At 43.6% G+C, this 24036-nt stretch overlaps 1 protein-coding gene across 3 annotated transcripts in view; it reads left to right on the top strand.

The window, feature by feature from the left end:
* Nucleotides 1-23757, top strand: part of LOC106561993 (phosphorylase kinase, beta) — a 58441-nt gene extending 34684 nt beyond the window's left edge. For 2 of the 3 annotated variants that reach the window (XM_014126504.3, XM_014126506.3), the window contains 17 exons: nucleotides 5938-5993; nucleotides 7059-7152; nucleotides 11958-12041; nucleotides 12818-12922; nucleotides 13079-13161; nucleotides 13463-13553; nucleotides 14031-14089; nucleotides 14216-14378; nucleotides 14530-14611; nucleotides 16036-16093; nucleotides 16338-16428; nucleotides 21119-21315; nucleotides 21490-21624; nucleotides 21708-21837; nucleotides 22157-22264; nucleotides 22478-22615; nucleotides 23044-23757. In XM_014126504.3, the coding sequence (XP_013981979.3) occupies nucleotides 5938-5993; nucleotides 7059-7152; nucleotides 11958-12041; nucleotides 12818-12922; nucleotides 13079-13161; nucleotides 13463-13553; nucleotides 14031-14089; nucleotides 14216-14378; nucleotides 14530-14611; nucleotides 16036-16093; nucleotides 16338-16428; nucleotides 21119-21315; nucleotides 21490-21624; nucleotides 21708-21837; nucleotides 22157-22264; nucleotides 22478-22615; nucleotides 23044-23181 (1812 nt within the window). In that variant the 3' untranslated portion in view covers nucleotides 23182-23757. Of the gene's footprint in view, nucleotides 1-5937; nucleotides 5994-7058; nucleotides 7153-11957; nucleotides 12042-12817; nucleotides 12923-13078; nucleotides 13162-13462; nucleotides 13554-14030; nucleotides 14090-14215; nucleotides 14379-14529; nucleotides 14612-16035; nucleotides 16094-16337; nucleotides 16429-19716; nucleotides 19808-21118; nucleotides 21316-21489; nucleotides 21625-21707; nucleotides 21838-22156; nucleotides 22265-22477; nucleotides 22616-23043 lie in introns of all 3 variants that reach the window. The other variant, XM_014126505.3, reaches the window with a different exon arrangement.
* The last annotated feature ends 279 nt before the right edge of the window (nucleotides 23758-24036 follow it).

Here is a 24036-nt window from a genome sequence, read left to right as displayed (position 1 = left end):
AGATGGCACAGCCATATGGGTCTCCTAACTCACCCGTGCTGCTGCAGTTGCCATGCCAATGTTATTGCACACCAGGCTCGGTGCTTAATAAACTGAAAAACGGCTTGTGGGTGGCGAGCTGGAAAAGGGCTTTGACATTATATGAGCAATTACTGCCACGTAGGTGACTGTCAGTCTCCACACTTACACTCAACGCCCTCCCATTCCTCCATGTCACACAGTCCCGGCTTCCATCGCCATTTTAATAAGACTTTAATCCATAATGGCAAAACGGTACTTGAATATGGGCTGAACCTGTCAGCTTAGAGGGCTTTATTGTCTGGGCTGGTGTGTCCGCTCTCTGGGTGACGATGCCGCAGCACCCGTACAGAGCCGTTCGTAGGTAGGCCTGATTTATCAAAGACGGTCTCTCCCAGTCTCCCCAGTAGAATCTCAATGGGAATTACATCAAATACAACAGGTTTGACAAGCCCAGGCTCAAGGAGGCTTTCATAGGGCTCAGCTTAATATAAATTGATTTTTTTTTTTGTCATAAGGATTGCCGAGTAAACCTAATATATCTTCGGTGTGCCCAGTGAGAGGGAGAAAGAGAGCGAGGGTGATGCGTATCAAATTCTCAGCAAGGATCCCTCCATAATTACATAGCGAAGAATCCAATCCCCACCGTTTTCAATTTCTGTGAAGTGATTGTGTCTGTACCTCCACTGTTACATTCATATCCCCAAACCAAGTTCAATAAGTCTGCCTTTTTCATGCTACCTGGAAATGTAAAATGAGAGGAAATGAAGTGTGCTTTTAAATGCCAACCTTGAGAAAGTACAATCAAAAACGTGGCTCACACTTGGCTATCTGCGCGCGATGTGTAGCACGTCACTGCCGATAGCTCATGAGATAGCGTTGTCTTAGTGCCTTGTCAAGCTCATTTTAAACAACACACTAGTAACACACGTACAGTGATGCGAGTTTAGTATGTGTCAATTCAAGTCATTATCCCTTTTGATTTAAACGTGCACGCAATAATGCTGAGCAACAACAGAGTGCATTTTATTTGGTGTTCGTCTGTTGTGTGCACACTCATGGGTACATTCATGTGTATGTATAGGATTGTCTATGTATACTGAACAAAATATTAACACAACATATAACAATTTCAAAGATTTGACTGAGTTGCAGTTCATATATAAAGAAATCAATCAATTGAAATAAATTCATTAAGCCCTAATCTATGGATTTCTGTTCTGAGGGCAAAATATTAGGAAGGTGTTCCTAGAGTGGAGTGGCATATACAAAATGCGTGCTAGACATGCTGTGAAGGCTCATGGCCAGTCCCGGTGGGGCTGTGTAACCTTGAGCTGGTTAGCTTAGGTCAGTGGACAGAAGGGCTCAGCAGGGCCTAACACTGAATCACTGGAGACATATTGAGAGGAGGGATGGGAGTGGGAGTGGGAGTGGAGGGATGGGAGAGGAGGGATGGGAGAGGAGGGATGGGAGAGGAGGGGTGGGAGAGGAGGGTGGGAGTGGAGGGATGGGAGTGGAGGGATGGGAGTGGAGGGATGGGAGTGGAGGGATGGGAGTGGAGGGATGGGAGTGGAGGGATGGGAGTGGGAGGGATGGGAGTGGAGGGATGGGAGTGGGAGAGGAGGGAGTGGGAGAGGAGAGATGGGAGGGGAGGGAGTGGGAGTGGGAGAGGGGTGGGAGAGGAGAGATGGGAGAGGAGGAGTGGGAGAGGAGGGGTGGGAGGGAGGGGTGGGAGGGAGGGGAGAGGAGGGATGGGAGAGGGAGTGGGAGAGGAGAGATGGGAGAGGAGGAGTGGGAGAGGAGGGGTGTGAGTGGAGGGGTGGAGGGAGTGGGAGTGGAGGGATGGGAGTAGGGAGAGGGAGAGGAGAGATGGGAGTGGAGAGTGGGAGAGGAGGAGTGGGAGAGGAGGGGTGTGAGTGGAGTGGAGGAGTGGGAGTGGAGGGATGGGAGTAGGAGAGGAGGGATGGAAGTGGGAGAGGAGGGATGGGAGTGGGGAGGAGGGATGGGAGGGGAGAGGAGGGATGGGAGTGGGAGAGGAGGGATGAGAGTGGGACAGGAGGGGTGTGAGTGGAGGGATGGGAGTGGGAGAGGAGGGATGAGAGGAGGGATGGGAGAGGGAGTGGGAGAGGAGGGATGGGAGTGGGAGAGGGGTGTGAGTGGAGGAGTGGGAGAGGAGGGATGGGAGAGGGAGAGGAGGGATGGGAGAGGAGGATGGGAGTGGGAGAGGAGGGATGGGATGGCAGTGGGAGAGGAGAGATGGGAGTGGGAGAGATGGGAGAGGAGAGATGGGATGGGAGTGGGAGAGGAGAGAGGGGATTGGAGTGGGAGAGGAGAGATGGGAGAGGAGGGATGGGAGTGGGAGAAGAGGGATGGGAGTGGGAGAGGAGAGATGGGAGAGGAGAGATGGGAGTGGGAGAGGAGGGATGGGGGTAGGAGGGATTGTTGTCTTCACAAGCTGTGTCAGAAAAGGACCAACACTGTAATTTTCCTCTGTGAAATTATTCAGTCTTAATTCATCATTTACATAGTGACTATTCTTTTGAAGTAGTGTTTTTTCAGGCTATTGACCATGTATTGGAGTACATTCACAGTTCAATTGCTTTGGGGAGATAGGCCTATGTGTATATTTCAGTTACTTGCATTTTGCTTTCCGGATGCTTGGAGTGTTCCACTGTGTGAAATGCAATCTGTATGCAAAGGACACGTGTTAGTACCCAGCGTTTGGGTAGACACGGTGCAGTGTGCTTTTAATTTGGGAAAATCTCAAATGAAGCAGAGATTAAACTCATTTATATTTGCAGTCTGGGAGTGGCACTCCTGACTAAGCTTGTTTTACAATTGGGCTTTTACTAGTTGAGATGCACATTTCTCATGCTGAGACACAAGCTACTGTTGAGTTTTTTCTTATTTTTTCTTTCAGGGGCAATTTATTGTACTCATTCTTTTCAACAACCTGATATGAGAGAGGAGTAGCTAGACAAGTTGTAGAAGAGCATTTATTCCAATTAGTGAGATCTTTTTGACAGCTGTTTCTGTTCTCAATGTATTACTGTTATTACTTTAGTAGTAGCACATGGAGAATGTGCCTGAGGAAGTAAATATTGACATTTCAGCTCTCCTTCAGGTACTGTATGTACTGCACTATTAAACAAGACCATCATTACACCTAAAAGAAAACAAATAAGGAACAAAGACACCATCTATCTCTTCCTCTGCAAACAATACACGTCTTCCTCTAACCCCGGTCAAAATGTTAATTATTTTGTTTGTGTTTATATTGCCCTACCAAGCAAAAAGCCAGTAAGTAACTGCTCATAGCGTGGAACTGAGAAAATGTGCTTCTTTTTTTTTTTACCTTGGTTTCACAGTAACCTAGTGCAGTTACTGCTAATATGACTCCCATTTTCTCCAAAACACAATACAGTAGAGGCAGGATACTTCTCCACATGATTAAGCATGTATTTAATGTAGCAAAAATGACTAACTCATTTTCGACCAAATTAGCAGTTACTGCCTTTTTGCTTGGTAGGGCAGTATACAGTATGTGTCCGTTCACATTTACTGAGCATTGAGGTGGCCTTATGAGAGACTGTTAGTGTCTCCCGGCTGTAGTGTTGTCAGTGTGTTGTCCCTCCATCTGCTCTGGCCCGGGTTACCTCAGGGGCTGGGGGGCCCATGGCCCAGCACCTAGGGCCCAGAGCCAGATGCCAGCAGGCACGAACATGAGGCGCTAATTGAAGCTTGACCGGTCTTATCCAGGTTTTTTTCCTGAGACATAACAAGATCTCTGCAACACCTTTTAAGACGTTCCAGTACATTCTGCTGTCCAATCGAAGCTTTGCTTTAAACCTAATTACCCGCCAGGTAGGTATAGTGGTGAGCTGGAGAGAGAGAAGATATTTTCTGCATTATTTTATTTGCATCTTCATTTCTTATTTTCTTTATTTCTTTCTCTCCTCAAACGATTCCTTTGTGTTTTGGAGCAGAATGCTAATGAGAGATTTCCATTTCAGTGTTTTGGAAGCCGCTGCTCACAATTAATCAGAAGAGATTTCTGTGAACCTCTCTCTCCCCCGTCCCCCGTCCCGGATTCCTCTGATTAATGATAATGAGGGTGTTGAGAAAAACCTGCTCTTTCCGCCCAAACAAAATGGCTTCCAGCCTTCTCTTCTCTGCCTGCATCAGGCTTCCTGCCGGGCCATCTAACGGAGCATTGCCTCTGATGAACAGCCCTCCTGCGAATCACAATATGTTATTTTCAAATGGCTCAGGGATTTTAGTCGTTTAACTCCAGTGATATGATTCACTCTGTTTACAAATCACTTATCTCTGAATACATCTCCCGGGACTCAGCGGAGGGAGGCGGAAATCCAATTGCTGCGAATGGAAGAGAAAATGAGCATGATCATTAGATCAACGTCATTCGATCCTCAAAGATGACTCCTGGAAAGATTCACGGGTGTATGACAGGCTGTTGTTGCATATGCATACCTTTCACCTTGTTCATAGTTAGGAGCTTTATTCATGTAACTTAATTCTGAAGCAAAGGCACTGCTTCTCTGATGCATCTGTGACAACGTTTACATGCATACCAATATCCTGTTATTATTCAGGATACAGAAGTATTCTGTTTTTGAGCTGACTCATATTAACATCATATCCCGTTTAGAATAACCCAAAAAAGCTTGTTATCCCGGTTATGTGACACCAGAATAAGATGCCTGGGATATGCTGATCTTAGACGGGATACTGTAAAGTGATTTCATCTGATTGTCAAACAAATCACCTCAAAAGTAGGCTACCTGCGCAGTTTGAGACACCATAATAATTCCATAATAATTTATTTTTCTTATACTCCGTACTGGGCCGTGTAGCATACTGGCTACTTTCACTCTTTCAATTAAACAAGTTTCTGCTTATAATTTCCGACATTTGGTAGGCCATTTGTTTGTCAACTGTAGTTAGTTATAGGCAGCTTCTCTTCTGTCATAACTTGTTGCCCTAGAAGACTAAATAAAGTCGTGCTCACCAGAATGTCTTACACTGATAGAATGCATCCGTTTAATCTTGTTAACACCGGTAATGTTGTCTGTTTCATTAAGGGACCTTTTAATGAAGGAAATTAAAAGCTGAGGAAAACAATTAAACACGTTTCTGATAAGACTTCAAGTTCGTCTTGGGCGCATATTTTATGTGGTTGAAATAGTCTGCTTGCATAACAGCGTCAAAGATAACACGTTACGCGCGCATTCACGTTTTCTCAAGAGATGCTGAAAGAAAGAAATCAGATTTCTCCACTCCTGTTGCCGAGACAAAATTAACATTTGTTGTATAATATTACTGCAAGAATTGCATCATTCTGCAGGAGTTAATATTATATTACTCTACATGTGAGAGGTTATAGGCCCTACGGTCAGTGTCCATATTTCAGTTAATATTCCATTTAACCCATATGAACCAATTAGGAATATTCTGTTTATTCAGATATACTCGTTAGCAGGATATCAAAGGTGCATGTAAACAGGTTATTCCAAAATAAGACCTTAAGTGGGATATGAGCTACTATCCGGAATACAGTGCACATTTGGTCACTGATACTCCTGATTTTACTATGGCCAATCCAACTCTTACCAAATCAGTAGTTTATAACCACTATAAGATTACCACTGTTCAAACTTCTGTAATGACAGGTTACGGTGAGGTATGGTTCACCTCTCTTCCCTCATCACTCTTTTGTTCCCTCAAACCCCTTTATCTCCTATTCAAAGCTTTCCTTTACAAGTGGAGCAATTTTCACTGCAATGTATTATTCAAGATAACAATTCAGTATATTATTGTGATTTTGTTATATACTATGAACTGAAATTGTATTTTTCCCTGTAATGTGAGCGTTCACTTCTCGCTCTCTCTGTGTTCCAGGGTCCCATTGATAATGACACGGTGGTCCATGTAGCCCTGATTGCTGAGAGCCAGAGGTAGGTGATGGGAAAGATGAATAGGACACTGTGTGAGGTAGCTATGTGTCTCTGAGATGAGAGAATTGTGTGTGTGTGTGAGAGAGAGTTTGTGGTAGTTCGTAAAGCTGGCTGTTTTTCTCCCTCTCTCCTTCACTCGTCTGTGTTTTTTTGTTGTTGCACTGCACATTATTAAGCGCTTGGCCATTGCACGGTCTTCATCTGTTAGCACCCTCATTTAACTTTGGAGTCAGAGAGGGAGGTTAAGGTGGTCGGCTGGCCAGCTGAAGCCTGTTAACCTATCCTGCTGTTCCAATCAGACGGCAGGTCTTCCTCAGCAGCTAACCACTCGTATTTCACCCTGCTAACTTCCTCCTAGCCTTTACCTATTGCTGCGTTTGTTTCAGAGAATTTTTCAAGGTGTAGCTTGTACAAAACCCTATCACTTGAATCATTAGCCCCTTACTGAACTGTCTCTCTGGCTAGGACGTGTAGACAAACTCTGTGTGACTTTTCAGCTGCAGTAGAGTTGACCGTCCTCAGCCTGACCCTATTGTCCAGTGGCGGAGGCCCAATTCACACCAATGTGTTTAGGGACCAGGTTGTCAGGGAACAGATTCAGCTGACCTGGTCAGCCAATTAGTAGCCTAGCCTGAGAGCAGCCGAACCCCACTCTGCCTCTCAACACTTCAGTTTTTTCCAGGAGGAGGGCAGGTTGAGACAACCTCTGTAAACTCCCGTCCTCCACATCAACTCACATTTGAACCTTTCCACATGGACAATCCTTCTTCTGTTCTCCCTGACTGGTGTTTTAGTGCAGTTTTGACCATAAAATCACTATATTCACTACAACACTTTTAGTAGTCTATCCTCCTTGTTTGCTGTGTGTCTGTTTGGTAATAAATGTGCATCCGGTACATGTCTCCTACTGGTCATTTACATCCTCTAACCGGCACCTCTATCGGAGTCCGCCACCAGTTGGTGGTGCTCTTTTTCATAGCTAATATTCTTTTGGCCACCCAGACTGTTGGGCTTCCTAAACAGTCCCAGCTGTGTAGCCTAACAGTGTGTTGTGTTGTGTTGCAGATTGCAGGTGTTCCTGAACACATATGGCATCCAGACTCAAACACCCCAACAGGTGGAGCCCATTCAGATCTGGGCCCAGAAGGAGCTGGTCAATGTGAGTTATACCACAGAATGAAATAGGAGTGCTGTTCATCACTATGGGTAACACCACAACCTGACCGAGGCCATTAAATGCTCACTGCAAGGAGAGAAGATTGTGCGACGTTCACGTACATTTTTCTGAACGTTTTAGAAAACGTACATGATTTTAGAAAGCAATAAACTAATCAGTCAATCAGTCAATTTACCTAGATGTCCAAGGCCGTCTATCAAGATGTCAGCCGAGCATATGGGCTTAGTCAATTCATCTGACTGTCAATCTTTGCAGACACGATCTATTTAGCTATCCCTCTTGGTTGCTCAATCAGTCAGAGTGAGGCTGGAGATCGGCCAACGGGATTGACCAGTTGACCTGTCCAATATGTCATTTTGGCAAGCAGCGTATTCTTCTTGTGGGATGTCTATAGTATCCAGTGCATCAAGTCTAAAAGTATTACTGTATTGGTGTAATGCGTATAGAAACGACCACTGCCTTTCCTAATATATTAATACATCTTAGAGAGGTCTGCCTCTGCTCTTCCTCCCTGTTGTTGGGCATGTAGTTATGCAGCAATGGATTGGGTGGGTGTCACGAGCCAGGGCGAGCAGCATACTAAATATTAAATCCCATTTGAATCTGTTAAAGGCTGGGGCACCGCTCTGCATTGCGTCGCTCGCTTCATCTCTCTCTGCCGTTCGATTGTGTTTCCAACAGCTGCTTGACGACAGGAGAGCGGCAATTACATCCAGCAGCATGTTATTTATCTCAACCCAGGTGGTACAGCAACAGCGCTGCCAAAATAGCTTCCATTTGCCTTGGTGACGCCTCCCCAACCCATCTGCATGTCGTTTGACCCATCTCCCAGCGATCATGTCTATAAAAGCCAACGATCGTTCCACCAGTTGTTGGTGCCAAGTGTAACTTGGTCCAAAAAAACTTTAGATTTTAACATTGTCATAAAACAAAACACATTTTCCTATCTCATGAGGTTAAATGAAAAAGTACTGTAGTAAGTGCCTATTAGGTGCCAAATAAACAGGGTTGACGATATCTTCTTAAACCTTAAAATGAGGGACAGACGTAAATTAATACCTAATCACATGAAATACACTGCTCAAAAAAATAAAGGGAACACTAAAATAACACATCCTAGATTTGAATGAATGAAATAATCTTATTAAATACTTTTTTCTTTACATAGTTGAATGTGCTGACAACAAAATCACACAAAAATAATCAATGGAAATCCAATTTATCAACCCATGGAGGTCTGGATTTGGAGTCACACTTAAAATGAAAGTGGAAAACCACACTACAGGCTGATCCAACTTTGATGTAATGCCCTTAAAACAAGTCAAAATGAGGCTCAGTAGTGTGTGTGGTCTCCACGTGCCTGTATGACCTCCCTACAACGCCTGGGCATGCTCCTGATGAGGTGGCGGATGGTCTCCTGAGGGATCTCCTCCCAGACCTGCACTAAAGCATCCGCCAACTCCTGGACAGTCTGTGGTGCAACGTGGCATTGGTGGATGGAGTGAGACATGATGTCCCAGATGTGCTCAATTGGATTCAGGTCTGGGGAACGGGCGGGCCAGTCCATAGCATCAATGCCTTCCTCTTGCAGGAACTGCTGACACACTCCAGCCACATGAGGTCTAGCATTGTCTTGCATTAGGAGGAACCCAGGGCCAACCGCACCAGCATATGGTCTCACAAGGGGTCTGAGGATCTCATCTCGGTACCTAATGGCAGTCAGGCTACCTCTGGTGAGCACATGGAGGGCTGTGCGGCCCCCCAAAGAAATGCCACCCCACACCATGACTGACCCACCGCCAAACCGGTCATGCTGGAGGATGTTGCAGGCAGCAGAACATTCTCCACGGCGTCTCCAGACTCTGTCACGTCTGTCACATGTGCTCAGTGTGAACCTCCTTTCATCTGTGAAGAGCACAGGGCGCCAGTGGCGAATTTGCCAATCTTGGTGTTCTCTGGCAAATGCCAAACGTCCTGCACGGTGTTGGGCTGTAAGCACAACCCCCACCTGTGGACGTCAAGCCCTCATACTACCCTCATGGAGTCTGTTTCTGACCATTTGAGCAGACACATGCACATTTGTGGCCTGCTGGAGGTCATTTTGCAGGGCTCTGGCAGTGCTCCTCCTGCTCCTCCTTGCACAAAGGTGGAGGTAGCGGTCCTGCTGCTGGGTTGTTGCCCTCCTACGGCCTCCTCCACGTCTCCTGATGTACTGGCCTGTCTCCTGGTAGCGCCTCCATGCTCTGGACACTACGCTGACAGACACAGCAAACCTTCTTGCCACAGCTCGCATTGATGTGCAATCCTGGATGAGCTGCACTACCAGAGCCACTTGTGTGGGTTGTAGACTCCGTCTCATGCTACCACTAGAGTGAAAGCACCGCCAGCATTCAAAAGTGACCAAAATATCAGCCAGGAAGCATAGGAACTGAGAAGTGGTCTGTGGTTACCACCTGCAGAACCACTCCTTTATTGGGGGTGTCTTGCTAATTGCCTATAATTTCCACCTGTTGTCTATTCCATTTGCACAACAGCATGTGAAATGTATTGTCAATCAGTGTTGCTTCCTAAGTGGACAGTTTGATTTCACAGAAGTGTGATTGACTTGGAGTTACATTGTGTTGTTTAAGTGTTCCCTTTATTTTTTTGAGCAGTATATATTATAATCTTCATATTTTTTATTTAACTAGGCAAGTCAGTTAAGAACAAATTCTTATTTACAATGACGGCCTACCCCAGTCAAACCCGGACGACGCTGGGCCGATTGTGCCCCGCCTGATGTGATACAGCCTGGATTCGAACCTGGGACTGTAGTGACGCCTCTTGCAGTGCCTTAGACCACTGCGCGACTCGGGAGATATGACTTTGTCAAAGCAACAAAATAACTAGGGCTTTCTAATGATGGTGAAACTGATGGATGATGGAAAATGTTCCTAGAGGTGACAGGATTGAATGGAGGGACATGCCGATATGCTGAATTTTGGCACTTTAGCGAGCCTTTATTCCATTCAAAATACAATTAGAATTCTCCATGTGGTCTATATTAAAGTGTACTTCATTTAATATAATAGGATTTTAAAATTCAAAATTGGTGCGCAATTTCAACTTTTAAATAGCAAAGGGACGCAAAAGGCCCCCCTTTTCGTGGAACGACCCAGATGTCTAGGAGAGAGGAGAGCAGGTTTTCGATTGATGAACAGAGACACTGCGACACTAAAGCCTTCTGTTACAACTGTCATTCTCTTACAACAGGCCTCATATCACCCAACCTAATGACACGCTCAGAATGTAGCCATCTTGATGGCATTAACAGCAATCACATTAGCAGTTTGGTTGCTTTTGATTGTGGTCTAAATGGGAGAACTTTGTGATGTGAGCCGTGTGCTGTGTTCATTGGTATTCTTCAGGCAGGGACAGGGAGCCGTGGGTGCAGACAAAGGTTCCCACAACGTCTCTCCTCAAACAGGCCACATGGCCAGGGGCGCTGGGAATTTGTGATGCGACTTAATTCTGAACTCTGCTTTTAAAAAAAAATATTATCATAATATTCTGTTAATTGCTTGATTCTCCTATTATCTTTCGTACTTTCCACCCATGTATAAATTGTTTCCAACTCATTTGAAGATGGGAAAAGCAGGAGGAGTGGCAGAGCTCCATCTAGTGGTAGGATGTACACATTGCTCTTTGGTAAGACTGGTGATTGCTTTGTATTGAAGCTTGTTAGCTACATTTCCTGCAGCGCCACTGAAGTATACAGTCAGTGTTATTGCCCAGGAGCCTCTGATTGGATTCATTAGGAGGAATAATTGCCATGCATGGTGTGGAAAGATAAGGGCTGAGTTCATCCCATCATCTCGTAAAGGGGACAGTATGACACAGAGGTCACAGGGACTGCAGTGTGCCTCCTCACATGCATGGATCAGGTGTTGTAAAATCAATGCCCCTTATCCGCATTGTGGCTGGACAACAATATTCCTCATCACTCGGGCATACAGGTTGTTACCTCTTTTCTCTCCGTTTCAGCGTCTTCAGGGCATAGACACTCTGTGACCTTGTACCAGTACATAGTGAAAATGGAATTCAAATATATTTAAAATACCATTAGCCAAGGAAATATTACACCAAGACCATACCAGGTAGAAGTGAAAGAATGGGGAGCAGTGAGAGCCGATCCTGACTGACGGAGCCTACTAACTGAGCTACTTGGTGTTGCTTTACAGTAAGGACCTGCAGGGGACCTTTCTACCGCTGCCTTCTGACAACTCTCCATGAAACCCACCTGCACCATGGCACTAAACAGAACCATAGGGTTGTTAGGCTCCACAACAGAGCCGTCGTAGGCAGGCTCTGCAGGGGCCGTTAACTACTGGCACGTCTCATAACTTCAGAGGGAGGTCATTTTAGATTATGGATCGCAACAAAAGAAAAATCATTGGGGATATGAGGGAGGATTGATCTTTTTAGAGGTGCAATAAAAATAGACAACTTTCCCTGCCTGGCATTTTAAAATGACTCCCATTATGATCTCTCATATCTGGCTGAGTATGTTGTCAGATCTGAAGGCTAGATATGTGTAAGAGAGGAAAGGGAGGTAGCTAGCGATATGATAGCAGTTCTCTATGGATCTGTGACTTGCCTGAGGGAATAGAAGGAGGGTAAATCTATTTTGTGGTCTGTTAGTCAGTTGTAATGTAAATGGCATTGGTCAATAGGCCATAGGTCTAAGATTTGATGTGTAATTTGAAAAATGAAACTGAAATAGGTATGCATTTCTCTTTCTCCTCCAGGCGTACCGCTTCCTGGCCATCAATAAGAAGCTGGGGCTGAGTGGGCGTCCGGAAAGGCCAGTGGGCTGCATGGGGACTTGCAAGGTGAGTGTGCACCACTCAATGCGACCACATACTCCGAGGTCCTGGGCATACCACCACCTCCTCACTGATGAACATAAACCAGCACTTCTCAGTGTGCAACCACAGCTCAGAAACGGAATAATATTAATTTACATGTACAGATATAATGCACATAGATATTATACATATTTTTGCCTTACTCTTAACATTGTACAAAGTACTGCTGCCACGCAATCCATGATGGAAATATGTGTCATTCAATTTCGTAATCCACTTTGATATTGTGAGCTGCTGTCATTAAACTGTTGTTGGTATTCCTTCTAGTTGTCCCCAGTAAAGGTCATCTAAATAAGTTTCCACAGCTGAATACAATTTTAGTATTTTTTATTGCCAAATGAATCAATCACAGTTCCAAACCTATTACTAAGACAATTTTTTAATGGAAGATTTATGTGTTCTGATGGAATAGGGCGTCCTGCCACAGGACATTATAATAATCTCTTTGTTTGTGTGCGTGGTAGTGCTTGTGTTTTAGAAACGAACAGGAAGAGCGAGTGTGCCTGTGCATATTTTGTGTTTGTTTGTTTGTAGAGGCAGACGTGGTGTGTTAGTTTTAGGAAGTATCTGTGCTCGCAGGACTGTAACGTCTATGCGTTCTAGCTTCTGTGTATTCCTTCCTCGAGATCGATGGGTTGTTTTATGTCCTGTCCAGAGTAATGTATATGTCGGTACCTCCGAGCCATCCATCTTGGCCTGCAGGATCAGGTAATGCAACGTGTCTGCTCCACTCACCACAGATTTATCGGATCCTGGGGAAGACTGTGGTGTGCTACCCAATCGTCTTTGATCTCAGTGACTTCTACTTATCCCAGGATGTCATGCTGCTGATTGATGACATCAAGGTGAGCTAGGGTGAACTCACCTCATAAACACTTCTGTTTAGACATTCGTCTGGTTTAATCCTTGTTCTGGGTAATGCACACTCCCCACATTGTGTCCCTAACTGTATGTCTGTTTGGTCAATGCAAGTTTAATGTGGTACATATCTTTGTATGTAGAATGCACTGCAGTTCATCAAGCATAGCTGGAAAATGAAAGGTCGCCCACTCTTCCTGGTCCTCATCAGAGAGGACAACATCAAGTAAGATCGACTTTTGTATTTCCTTCTGTACTGTAATTGTTGCTGCTTTAGAGTGTATTGGAATCCAGCACAGGAGGTGTACCTGTATTTGCCAATAAGAGTTTTGTTATTGTCATTTATATCACTTTAGCTTGGGTGTTGTGTTGATCTTTATCCAAAGAGCACCTTTTTAAATGCAATAAAATCGCTTACCATCCCACAGTAGAGGTTGTTCTATTGGAGTCTGTGGAATAGCATAAAAAAACGCTCAATACTCATTAGGTTAATATGGAGAAAATGATAACAGTAGAATATCCTTCAGGGGGAGCCGTTTCAACCCAGTCCTGGACATGTTGGCGTCGTTCAAGAAGGGGAGTGTCGGTGGGGTCAAAGTTCACGTGGACAGGCTTCAGGTTCTCAACACTTTTACTTGTTTCAGTCCACTCAAACTTCTTTGAGGCATTGTGATATCTACCCTCACAATACTATTGGCAGTTCTCCTTTCCTTTGGAAATGCATTTAGAAATAGTGAATATGTATGTTTGCAAATCCAAAGCCTTTTGAATTGCCTTCGCCGAGTTATATTTCCTACTGTTAAAATGACTTTCAGTGTCTCTAGAGAGTTCTTTAGATGTTGTGATGTGACGTCTTTTATGAAGGACACTCAATATTCCCCTCACACCTAACTCTAGGAGCAGACAAAGGGCTCCATCCCTTATAGTCAATCCCTTTTATCATCTCATTCTTCTGGGCACATAATTCCCCTTTGTACATGTAACTGGCTGTCCTCATATTGATGTGACTTCAGTCGGAATGTTTGAAATGACCTGAACTGTCCATATCCCATGTAAATGAGATTCCTTGATGTCACTATTAAATCGTCCTTCCAGACCCTGATATCAGGAGCTATTGTGGAGCAGTTGGACTTCCTTCGTGTCAACGAAGCAGAGTAAGAGCTTGTTCCTGTTGTTTCCGCCTTTGTGTTTTCTGACACTTTTTTATAGAGGAATCGGCGTGTAAAGGATTTAACTTGCCTGTAAACCTGAAAATACTCCTGTAACTTCCCCTGGTCTAGAATCCCAGAGTTTAAGAACTTTCAGGAGCTGGAGATGCCCAAGCACTCCAAGGTGAAGAGGCAAACGAGCACGCCCAATGCCTCAAACCTGGAGCAGCAGCCTGAGATCGACATCGAGGAGTGGAAACACAAATCCACCAACGAGATCATGCAGAAATTCTATGTGAGTCCAGGAGTACGGTGTCAATATTAGGACAGCTACAATCAAAAGGAGATGGGTGTTTTAATGTCAGGGCTCTAGATCTGACTCTAAACTGTCTTTATACCGCCATGGCATGACCTTTGACCTCTTTCTGTGTTTTTGTCTTACTCAGGACTGTGACTGCCTGGCCAGTCAAGCACAGCTTGCCAGTATTCTCATGAAGAAAGAGGGTCCTGACTTCTTTGCCAAGGATGGTAGGCACAGAAACAAAAACGCACATGCAAAATGCTGTTACTCTGTTAAAGTAACAGTCCAGTGAAAATCTCTTCTTACTAATATTCTGTTTGCTCATACCCAAATAAAGTTGTTGACTCGTCCTTTACTTGTCATTGTAGCCAAAACATAAATGAGAGAAAAACCTCTCAGTAAAACCCAATCTCAAACTTAGTTTTGAAACAAACCGTAAAAAAAAAACCGCTTGAAATTTGATTGGATAATGACATCATCCTCTTTGGCAGAGACAGGCCCGTATGTGATTGGTCCAGCAGCTTTAAAAAAAAAAAAAAAAAAAATCCGGTGGGGAGAAGGATCCTTCTCAAGACTAGGGGAGACTCAGCTCAGGAGTGCACACTCACTGCACGCTAGCAAGCCAACAATCCACAGTTGCTTTTATTAAACGACTATCTCGCCAGTCACTTCTATTTCAAATTATGTGGTTTGTAAGAGTTGGCCTGCTGGCTGTTTAGAAGCAGTTATCTAACTAACGTGCTACGGTTTGCTATCGTGGCTAACTGGCTAGCCAACAAGAAAGCAAGTCAAAGCAAATCCTCCACACAACAACCGTCTCTCCATTCCCTTCTATTTTAAATCCTGCGGTTTGTAGCTAAACGTTTTATGTGAAGAGGAAACCCAGTTAGGTGTCATTGACTGATATACAGGTAACTGCCAAAATAAAGGAAACACCAACATAAAGCGTCTTAATAGGGTGTTGGGCCACCACAAGCCAGAAAAGCTTCAATGTACCTTGACATAGATTCTACAAGTGTCTGGAACTCTATTGAAGGGATGCAACACCACTCTTCCATTTGATGTTTTGTTGATTGTGGTGGAAAACGCTGTCTCGGGCACTGCTCCAGAATCTCCCAAAAGTGTTCAATTCGGTTGAGATTTGGTGACTGAGATCACTCTGTTGTTTCCTAACAGGCCAAGCAGAGGCACAGAGCAAATCTGCTTTTTAACATCCTAATTATAATGTTTTGGAAGGACATCTATTTAATTCATGTTGTAATTTATTGGAGGTAATATTTTATTTAAAAAAATTGTTAACATTGAACAGATATTTTAACACTATTCATCAGAGCCAGACTACCAGGCCAACTAGCCCCAGGGTGGGAATCAGTGCATCACTGTAAATGAAATGTCCGTAGCCTAATCCATTTAGCACCCCATGACTAACTGATTTAGTTTAGATCAGTGTCTCCTCTGTGTTAGAAATAATAAAAAGAACAAATGGGGTCAATTCAACCAAGGCATAGCCTATGCAGCTAGTGTCATGAATAGCAGTGTCTTGGCAAACACCGTTTTCAGACCCAATCATCCACAGTTTACATTGTTCTAGAATATATATACAATGATTTGCATTGCTCAGTTCACTTAGAGTTCTTTTAACTGTTTCCAGAGACCCTAATGGAAGACATGGAGAGACTCTACAGAAGAGCTGGGACCAGGAAGCTTTGGTCAGAGTTTCTTCTTTCCCTAGCATATCATTCCCTTTCATTTAACCTGAAAGAATAGTTTGTATTTTATTTCATGTGGCAGGTAATAGCCATCCATTTTGTACAGTACCTCTATGAAGAGCCTTCAACTTTTTTGCCTTTCAGATCATTTTACTATCGTTTCAAGATTGAAGTAACATTTTCTCTTGTTCTCTACTGAATTCCAAACTGTTGTAAACAATGATACATATTTCTATGGGTGTAGGCTGGCGGTGCGTTACGCTGCGGCCGTTATCATGAAGTTTGCCAGTTCTATAGCCCCTCATATCACCACACTGGTGGTCCATGGCAAGCAGGTAATGGCGTAGAGTTGATGTCTAGACTCTGTGTAGCATGTGTACTGTATTAGCTCAGCTAGCCAGTCAGTCACTGTGCACAGCGTGTACCATTTAACTGTGAGTGCTATGCTTCACTCATGCACTACTTCCCTTTGCAGCACTGTCAATTTCAAGTTCCCATGCTCCGTCGGCCTTTTTGTTCTTGCCGTTGTTGTTGTTGTTGTTGTGATGGTTTGGCTGTGTCAGGGGAGCACAATTTACAATAAGTAAAATAATAGATGGCTGGATGTGGTAAATGGGAGGTGAATGTTGTCGATACGATGAAAGTACACTTTTTTTTTTAGGAAATCTGGGTTTTACTAAAACCTACAACCCAGCTGAAGTTTAAAACACTTTTCTCCATTTTATTTTGACTTCTATTGAGACAGTTTTTTTAAAAGTTGACGTGTATGGCTAAGCAACCCCGTATGCTGCCATGTACACTCCCCTCCGTATCTATTTGGACAGTGAGGCTAGAACATTTCATTTGTCTCTGTACTGCAGAATTTTGGATGTGAGATCAATATGTGTCGTATGAGGCGACAGTACAGAATGTCACCTTTCATTTGTGGGTATTTTCTTACGTATCTGTTACAGTTTAGAAATGAAAGCGCTATGTACACTACATGACCAAAAGTATATGGACACCTGCTTGTCAAACATCTCATTCCAAAATCATGGGCATTAATATGGAGTTGGTCCCTCCTTTGCTGTTGTAACAGCCTCCACTCTTCTGGGAAGGCTTTCCACTAGATGTTGGAACATTGCTGTGGGGGCTTCCATTCAGCCACAAGAGCATTCGTGAGGTCGGGCACTGATGTTGGGTGATTAGGCCTGGCTTGCAGTCGGTGTTCCAATTTATCCCAACGGTGTTCGATGGAGTTGAGGTCAGGGCTCTGTGCAGGTCAGTTAAGTTCTTCCACACCGATCTCAACAAACCATTTCTGTATGGACCTCACTTTGTGCACGGGGGCATTGTCATGCTGAAATAGGAAAGGGCCTTCCCCAAACTGTTAGAATTACAGAATCGTCTATATGTTATAGTGTTAAGATTTCATTTCACTGGAACTAAGGGGCCTAGCCCGAACCATGAAAAACAGCCCCAGACCATTATTCCTCCTCCACCAAACTTTACAGTTGAGACTATGCATTGGGCCAAGTGGCGTTCTGCTGGCATCCGCCAAACCCAGATTCATCCACCGGACTGCCAGATGGTGGTGTGTGATACATCACTCCAGAGAACGCGATTCCTCTGCGCCAGAGTCCAGCCGACGCTTGGCATTGCACAGGGTGATCTTAGGCTTGTGTGCGGCTGCTCGGCCATGGAAACCCATTTCATGAAGCTCCTGACGAACAGTTCTTGTGCTGACGTTGCTTTCAGAGGCAGTTTGGGACTCGCTGGTGAGTGTTGCAACTGAGGACAGATGATTTTTATGCGCTTCAGCACCCGGCAGTCCCGTTCTGTGAGCTTGTGTGGCCTACAACTTCGCGGCTGAGCCGTTGTTGCTCCTAGACGTTTCCACTTCACAATAACAGCAGTCACAGTTGACCAGGGCAGCTCTAGCAGGGCTGAAATTTGACGAATTGACTTGTTGGAAAGGTGGCATTCTATGACGGTGCCATGTTGAAAGTCACTTAGCTCTTCAGTAAGGCCATTCTACTGCCAAGGTTTGTCTATGGAGATTGCATGGCTGTGCGCTTCATTTTATACACCTGTCAGCAATGGTGTGTGGCTGAAATAGCCGAATCCACTAATTTGAAGGGGTGTCCACATACTTTTGTGTATATATATAGTGTATCTAGTCCCCCCATTTTGAAGGTGTCATAAGTATTTGGACAAATTCACTTATAGTGTATTAAAGCAGTCAGAAGTTAAGTATATGGTCCCATATTCCTAGCACGCAAGTGAAAACGTTACAGATGCACAAATATCATACCTCTAACTTTCTCACTCGTCATTATTCACGATTCATTCAGGATTATCCGTAATCATGATAGCATCCATATTAATGTAGAAGTGTTCAGAAACATTATATTCTTAGTTAAAATAAAAGTGACTCCAAAATGACACAATACATTATTTACCATTCATTTACATTGGGCACAACCCCAAAGGACTGCAAATGCTTCCAACAACTTTGTAGAGTCACAAGCTTGATGTAATCATTGCATGCTAGGAAAATAGCGGCCAAATACTACACTTTTGACTACTTTAATACACCATAAGTGAATTTGTCCAAATGGGGGGACTAGATACATAAAGTGCTTTCATTTCTAAACGGTAAAAACTGATTTCTATGAAAATACCCTCAAATAAAAGGTGATATTCTGTACTGTCGCCTCATATAAAACATTTGATCTCATATCCAAAATGCTGGAGTATAGAGACACATTTTAGTTTTAGCTTACTGTCCAAATAAATACGGAGGAGAGCGTATGTACCATAACTACAGCTAATGCCTGTTGCTTTTTCCTCACAGGAACACAGCGAGCAGGAGGAGACGCATTGCACAGTCACTCTAATGCAATCGTAAATTGGTGAACATTCAAATATGTCTGCCCCCCCACCCCCCCCAATAAAATATATTTTTTAATCTAATAGTGAAAATGAATAGGTGGGAAACAATGGCAGGAGCCAGAGCTGAATTCATGCAGTGGAATCTTCCTTTGGTACCACTGCCTGTTCTGCTAGGCTAGGCTAGATGTCCCAGTGGTAATCACCCGCCATGCTAATAGCTTTCCATTCTATGGGGACAGCATCTTGTGTTTTGATCAGTCCGCCATTTAGTTATTTATACAAAAGTCCTTCTGTTGCAGGAAAGGAAGTTTGTAGATTTGTCTTTTTACATGTGCAGAATTGCAATGATGATCATTTATTTGACAATCTGGAGATGAAATCCAGAGTTGATTTAGATTTGTTTTTCATTTGCTTAGCAATAATAATAAAAAAAATGGACCTGTAAAACAGCAGTGCAACAAGGCTCACTGGTGAACGTGAGCGGGGACATGCCACACACATGATTTTACAGCTTTGTTTTAGAACTTCATTACATGAATCGCACCTTCAGTAATGTGCCTCAACTCACGTTACAGCCCATCAGCCTTAAAGTCATGGTTATACTGTATGTATGGTTCTTATGGTAGAGAACACAGCAGACTACGTTGTTATTGCAGTCAGCCGTTATGAACTGTTCCTACTGTAGAGTTAACGTATTGACACATATAGTGTTGACCCTATTAAGGATCTCCTTGTGTTTTGTTCACCAGGGGAGTTGTACGAATCGCAGCCAGTGTGATAACTAAGCTAGTGGACAGCATTGCCCCAAGTATTACTAGTGTTTTAGTGCATGGGAAGCAGGTAAGTGGACATTTGAAAATGGGGGGACAATTGTTCAGTTGAACCATGTTTTTTTTTTTCTTCATTCTTTCTTTCCAAGTCAGATGCCTATTTTGAACACAATCTTTATGTTCACTGATTTATCAATGAATTGGATGAGATTATGTCCATTTTGAAAGTATTAGGAACATTCAGTTGACAGTGAGCTCTGTGTGCTATTGTCCTATAGGAAATGCTTAGTGTTATTGCAGTTGCACGCTTCGTATTTCCCAGCTACCTCACTGTGCTTTAGCCCCGTAGCAAGGCTGCTATTGTGTTACGTAAAGTAACCTGGGTTTAACAGGCTCTTTGTATGCTGTAACCTGACCTATGACCTAATATACTGTAAGCTCCCCTTTCCATTGGATTTATATGAAGTGAGCTGCCTTGGCCAGTGTTTTATCATTCTACTTTTTTCTCTTCAATATTACACAGAGATAAGTTGCTTCCTAACAGTCCTCATTTCTGGCCTCATTTTCCCACCCAAGAGTTTTGGGGCGGTTCATTGCTATGAAGTACCTCAAGGTGTGAATCTGCATATAGATTGCATCGTAGAGGGGAAATTATTCTGGACAAGATGAGAAGGCTGATTTTTAAATGGAGTCAGGTGTCTGCTTACATGATCTACGTAGAATCTTCCTTGATTTTTGTATATGGGGACTCGAGTTTAGAGGATATCTACTGTTGTTTGAATGTGTTAAGTAAGGTAGGACATGTTTAGATTACACTTAGTAGTAATAGAAGTGAGGTACAGATTTAAAAACTGTGATTTTGCCATCTAACTGGAGAACATTAGTCTGCAAGCATTAGTTTTAAGGTGCTATTTTTCAAAGGGATATTAAAGCATATCTTGTTTGGGCAGAATAATGATTACCCAGGTGTAATTTTCTTGTGGCCTTTATGCTTTGAAAATAAGAAATATTACAAGATACTCTTGGTTATTATCTTTTGTCCCTTTCATGTTCTACTATGTAGGGGGTTTTACAGTGGCAAGATGGATAGATAGTTTAAGTGAAGGGGACACGGAGACATCAGAATTTCTATATAATATTGCACCTTATCTGGTCAGTCAAAAAGCTTATAGGTAGAGTGATGTCACCCATAATAGAAAATAAAATATAATCCAAGTTTTTATTTGAACCTTTTTGACTATTTGCTCCTTGTTATCTATGATGTAAACACCTTTATCTTCCTGGTTCATCACTCTGTCCTCTTAGTAAAAGAATCCCCACAAAACAATAACAGAACTGCAGACATTTCTCTGATGCTGGCTGGGCTGTGCTCTGTTGCCAGGTAACGCTGGGACTGTTTGGGCATGAGGAGGAGGTGATCTCCAATCCCCTTTCACCTGGGGTCATCAAGGGCATCCTCTACAGAAAGTGCTACGGGGAGAGGGAGGCCGTGCTGCAGCAAGAGCTGGTCATCCACATCGGCTGGATCATCTCCAACACCCCCGAGCTGTTCAGCGGCATGCTCAAGATCCGCGTCGGGTACGAAAAGAGCCCGGGAGGAATAGAGCTAGGCAGGCTGTAGCCATGGCCATTCTGATCCTACAGCTGGGTGGTTGTTATTCTGTTTGTCTCTCAAGCTGTCTGTTTGAGGATAGCCATCTGTGGTTATGAGATGCATTGTTTTTGCTTCGTATTCCGCTGGTATTGATGTAGGTGGATCGTCCAGGCCATGAAGCATGAGTTGGAGATCCGAGCAGGAGACATGCCACCCCAGGACATTTACCAGATGTCCCCCAGCGATGTTAAACAGCTGCTGCTGGACGTTCTTCAGCCACAACAGCACGGCAGGTAAACACTCACAAGCACACACACACACACACACACATTTTTTTATCAATTTTATTAATTTACCTATTCATTACCCATACCAGGTCCTGGATCAACAGGCGTCAAATCGATGGTTCCCTCAACAGGACTCCCCATGGCTTCTACGACCGAGTGTGGCAGACTTTGGAGAGAACTTGTAATGGCATCGTAGTGGCAGGGATCCATCTCCCACAGGTAGTGTTGGTAATTGCAACAGTGACATAATAATCCTTCTTTGTTTACATCCTCAAACTCCACATTTAATCACATCTCTGAAGGACAACACTATAGGCCCCTTGACAGTGTTGAAATGCCCAAAAAGACTGCATATTTCACAGCAGTTGATTCAAAATGATGGTTTGAGTACAACAGATCTACATTGCATATAACCACTATTAAATAAATGTCTGTTTATTTGAGTATGTGAGTTAGTATTTTTGGTAGTAATTGATAATTGGGGTGTTCTTGCCTAAAGCATTACTGTTAAATATCTCCCACTTTCCTTCCATTGCAGCAACCTACTCTGTCTGACATGACCATGTATGAGATGAACTTTTCTCTGCTGGTGGAAGACACACTGAAGGACATTGTGCTGCCTGAGTACAGGCAGATAGTAGTAGAGGTAAGGGCCAATCAGATTTCACTGTAATTTACAGCTGCATGTTTTCCATACACTGCTATTGGTCAAACAGGATGCTTGATTGACTATCTCATCCACACATTTCATCTAACAACACTTCCGCTACACATTGGGTTAACAATACAAACATCCTAATTATACACACATTTTCTCATGGCTCTATTTTCTTACATGTCCTAATCTCCATGGTCGCAGCTGCTGATGGTGGTGTCTATAGTGTTGGAGAGAAACCCGGAGCTGGAGTTCTCGGAGAAGGTGGACCTGGATGTTCTGGTGAAGGAGGCCTTCCATGACTTCCAGAAGGACAGGAGTCTGGAGGGGACAAAGAAACAGGTAGGTGCTATGCTCTGCCCTACACTGTCCACTGGGCTCACAGGATCTGAGGTTGGGTCAGACCACCGTCACACAAGGTCCTTGGAGTTCATGTTGCATGCGAGCTTAGCTGTTGTACTTCCACAATGATGTACAGTACAAGTTATCTCCGCTAAGTAGAAGCAGACCTCATATTCGAGGTGAGGATACCTTGGGTGCTTTGGTGATACTTCTTCTGGTCAGTCTACTTAATTAACACTGAATGTTAAGGATGGAAATAATTGTGTCACTTGTTTACTTGTAATGCATATCATATATTTCCAATCTGAATAATTGTTCACTCTGCATGTCGTTGCTGAAAAGCAGTGCTTTGTTAAACAACTTTTGACAGTTTGCACTGTATATAACAGTACTGCTAGTTCACAATGAAAAAACATTGTTGTCCACAGGATGACATGGAGGAGTTCTATAAGACACCGCCGATGGGCAGGAGAGGCACCTCCAGTTACCTGACCAAGGCTGTGATGATTCAGCTGCTTCAGGGAGACGTGAAGCCCTCCAAGGATGACCCCTGCTCAGTCAGCTAAACAAAACCCATTCAGCAGAGTGGAGGAATCCACTGCTACTCTACTCAGCAGCACTGACTGTTGTTCCACCAGCAATACCCTCCTTGTTCTGTTAGCTTCGAGCTATTTATACAGGATGTGTCAGATCTGATCAACACCGTTATTACTGTTAATAACATTGAACTCTTACCCACCTGAAATCCTTGCATGTAGAATTTTACCTATAGCATTAGCATTGTGGGGCAGCCCACATTGTTGATTTTGTAGTTAATCAACGGCATGGTATGTAAAAATAGAGTTGCATCCCAGTGCACACTTTTTTTTTGTCTAAGTCTTAGGATGTCCAGGTCTTTTTGAAAGCCCGATCGCTGTATTTTTGTGAATGTGGTCATGAGTTCCTTCACTCTATTAAAATGATATATTAAGTTGTTTATGTTGATGTGTTTACACATGGTTTGAGTGTGCCTATCCAGTCTAGTGAATCTGAATTGAACTTTTTCAATGTGTGTGACGTTGGCTGATGTGTTCCGTCACTCTATCAAGGGAATTTTGGAAGCTCAATACTAGTTTCAAAAAATAAACTTCAGGAACTTGTGACATTCTGTTGATTTATTTGCTTAGGTTCATCATGTTTGAATTTTGCGAAGCATTACCCTTACTATAGACAATTTGCCTTGTATCATTGAAAATAAGCTAAATGTGTAATAGGCATAATCACAACCTGGCGTAACATTTATTTTTATTTTGGCTGCAGTTGCAACAGAAATGTCACGATTATTCATGCGTGTCTATTTGTGCCTGGTGGTACTGTATGCGTATTGAATCTCACCACTAGTAACTCCCACTCATGTTAGCTTAGCTGCAGTCATACCAATC

The sequence above is a fragment of the Salmo salar genome, chromosome 11 (genome assembly GCF_965601325.2).
Source record: "Salmo salar chromosome 11, fSalSal1, whole genome shotgun sequence".
In the NCBI taxonomy this organism is placed as follows: Eukaryota; Metazoa; Chordata; class Actinopteri; order Salmoniformes; family Salmonidae; genus Salmo; species Salmo salar.
Note: the sequence above shows the minus strand (reverse complement) of the source record. Positions and strands in the feature narration are given on the sequence as shown.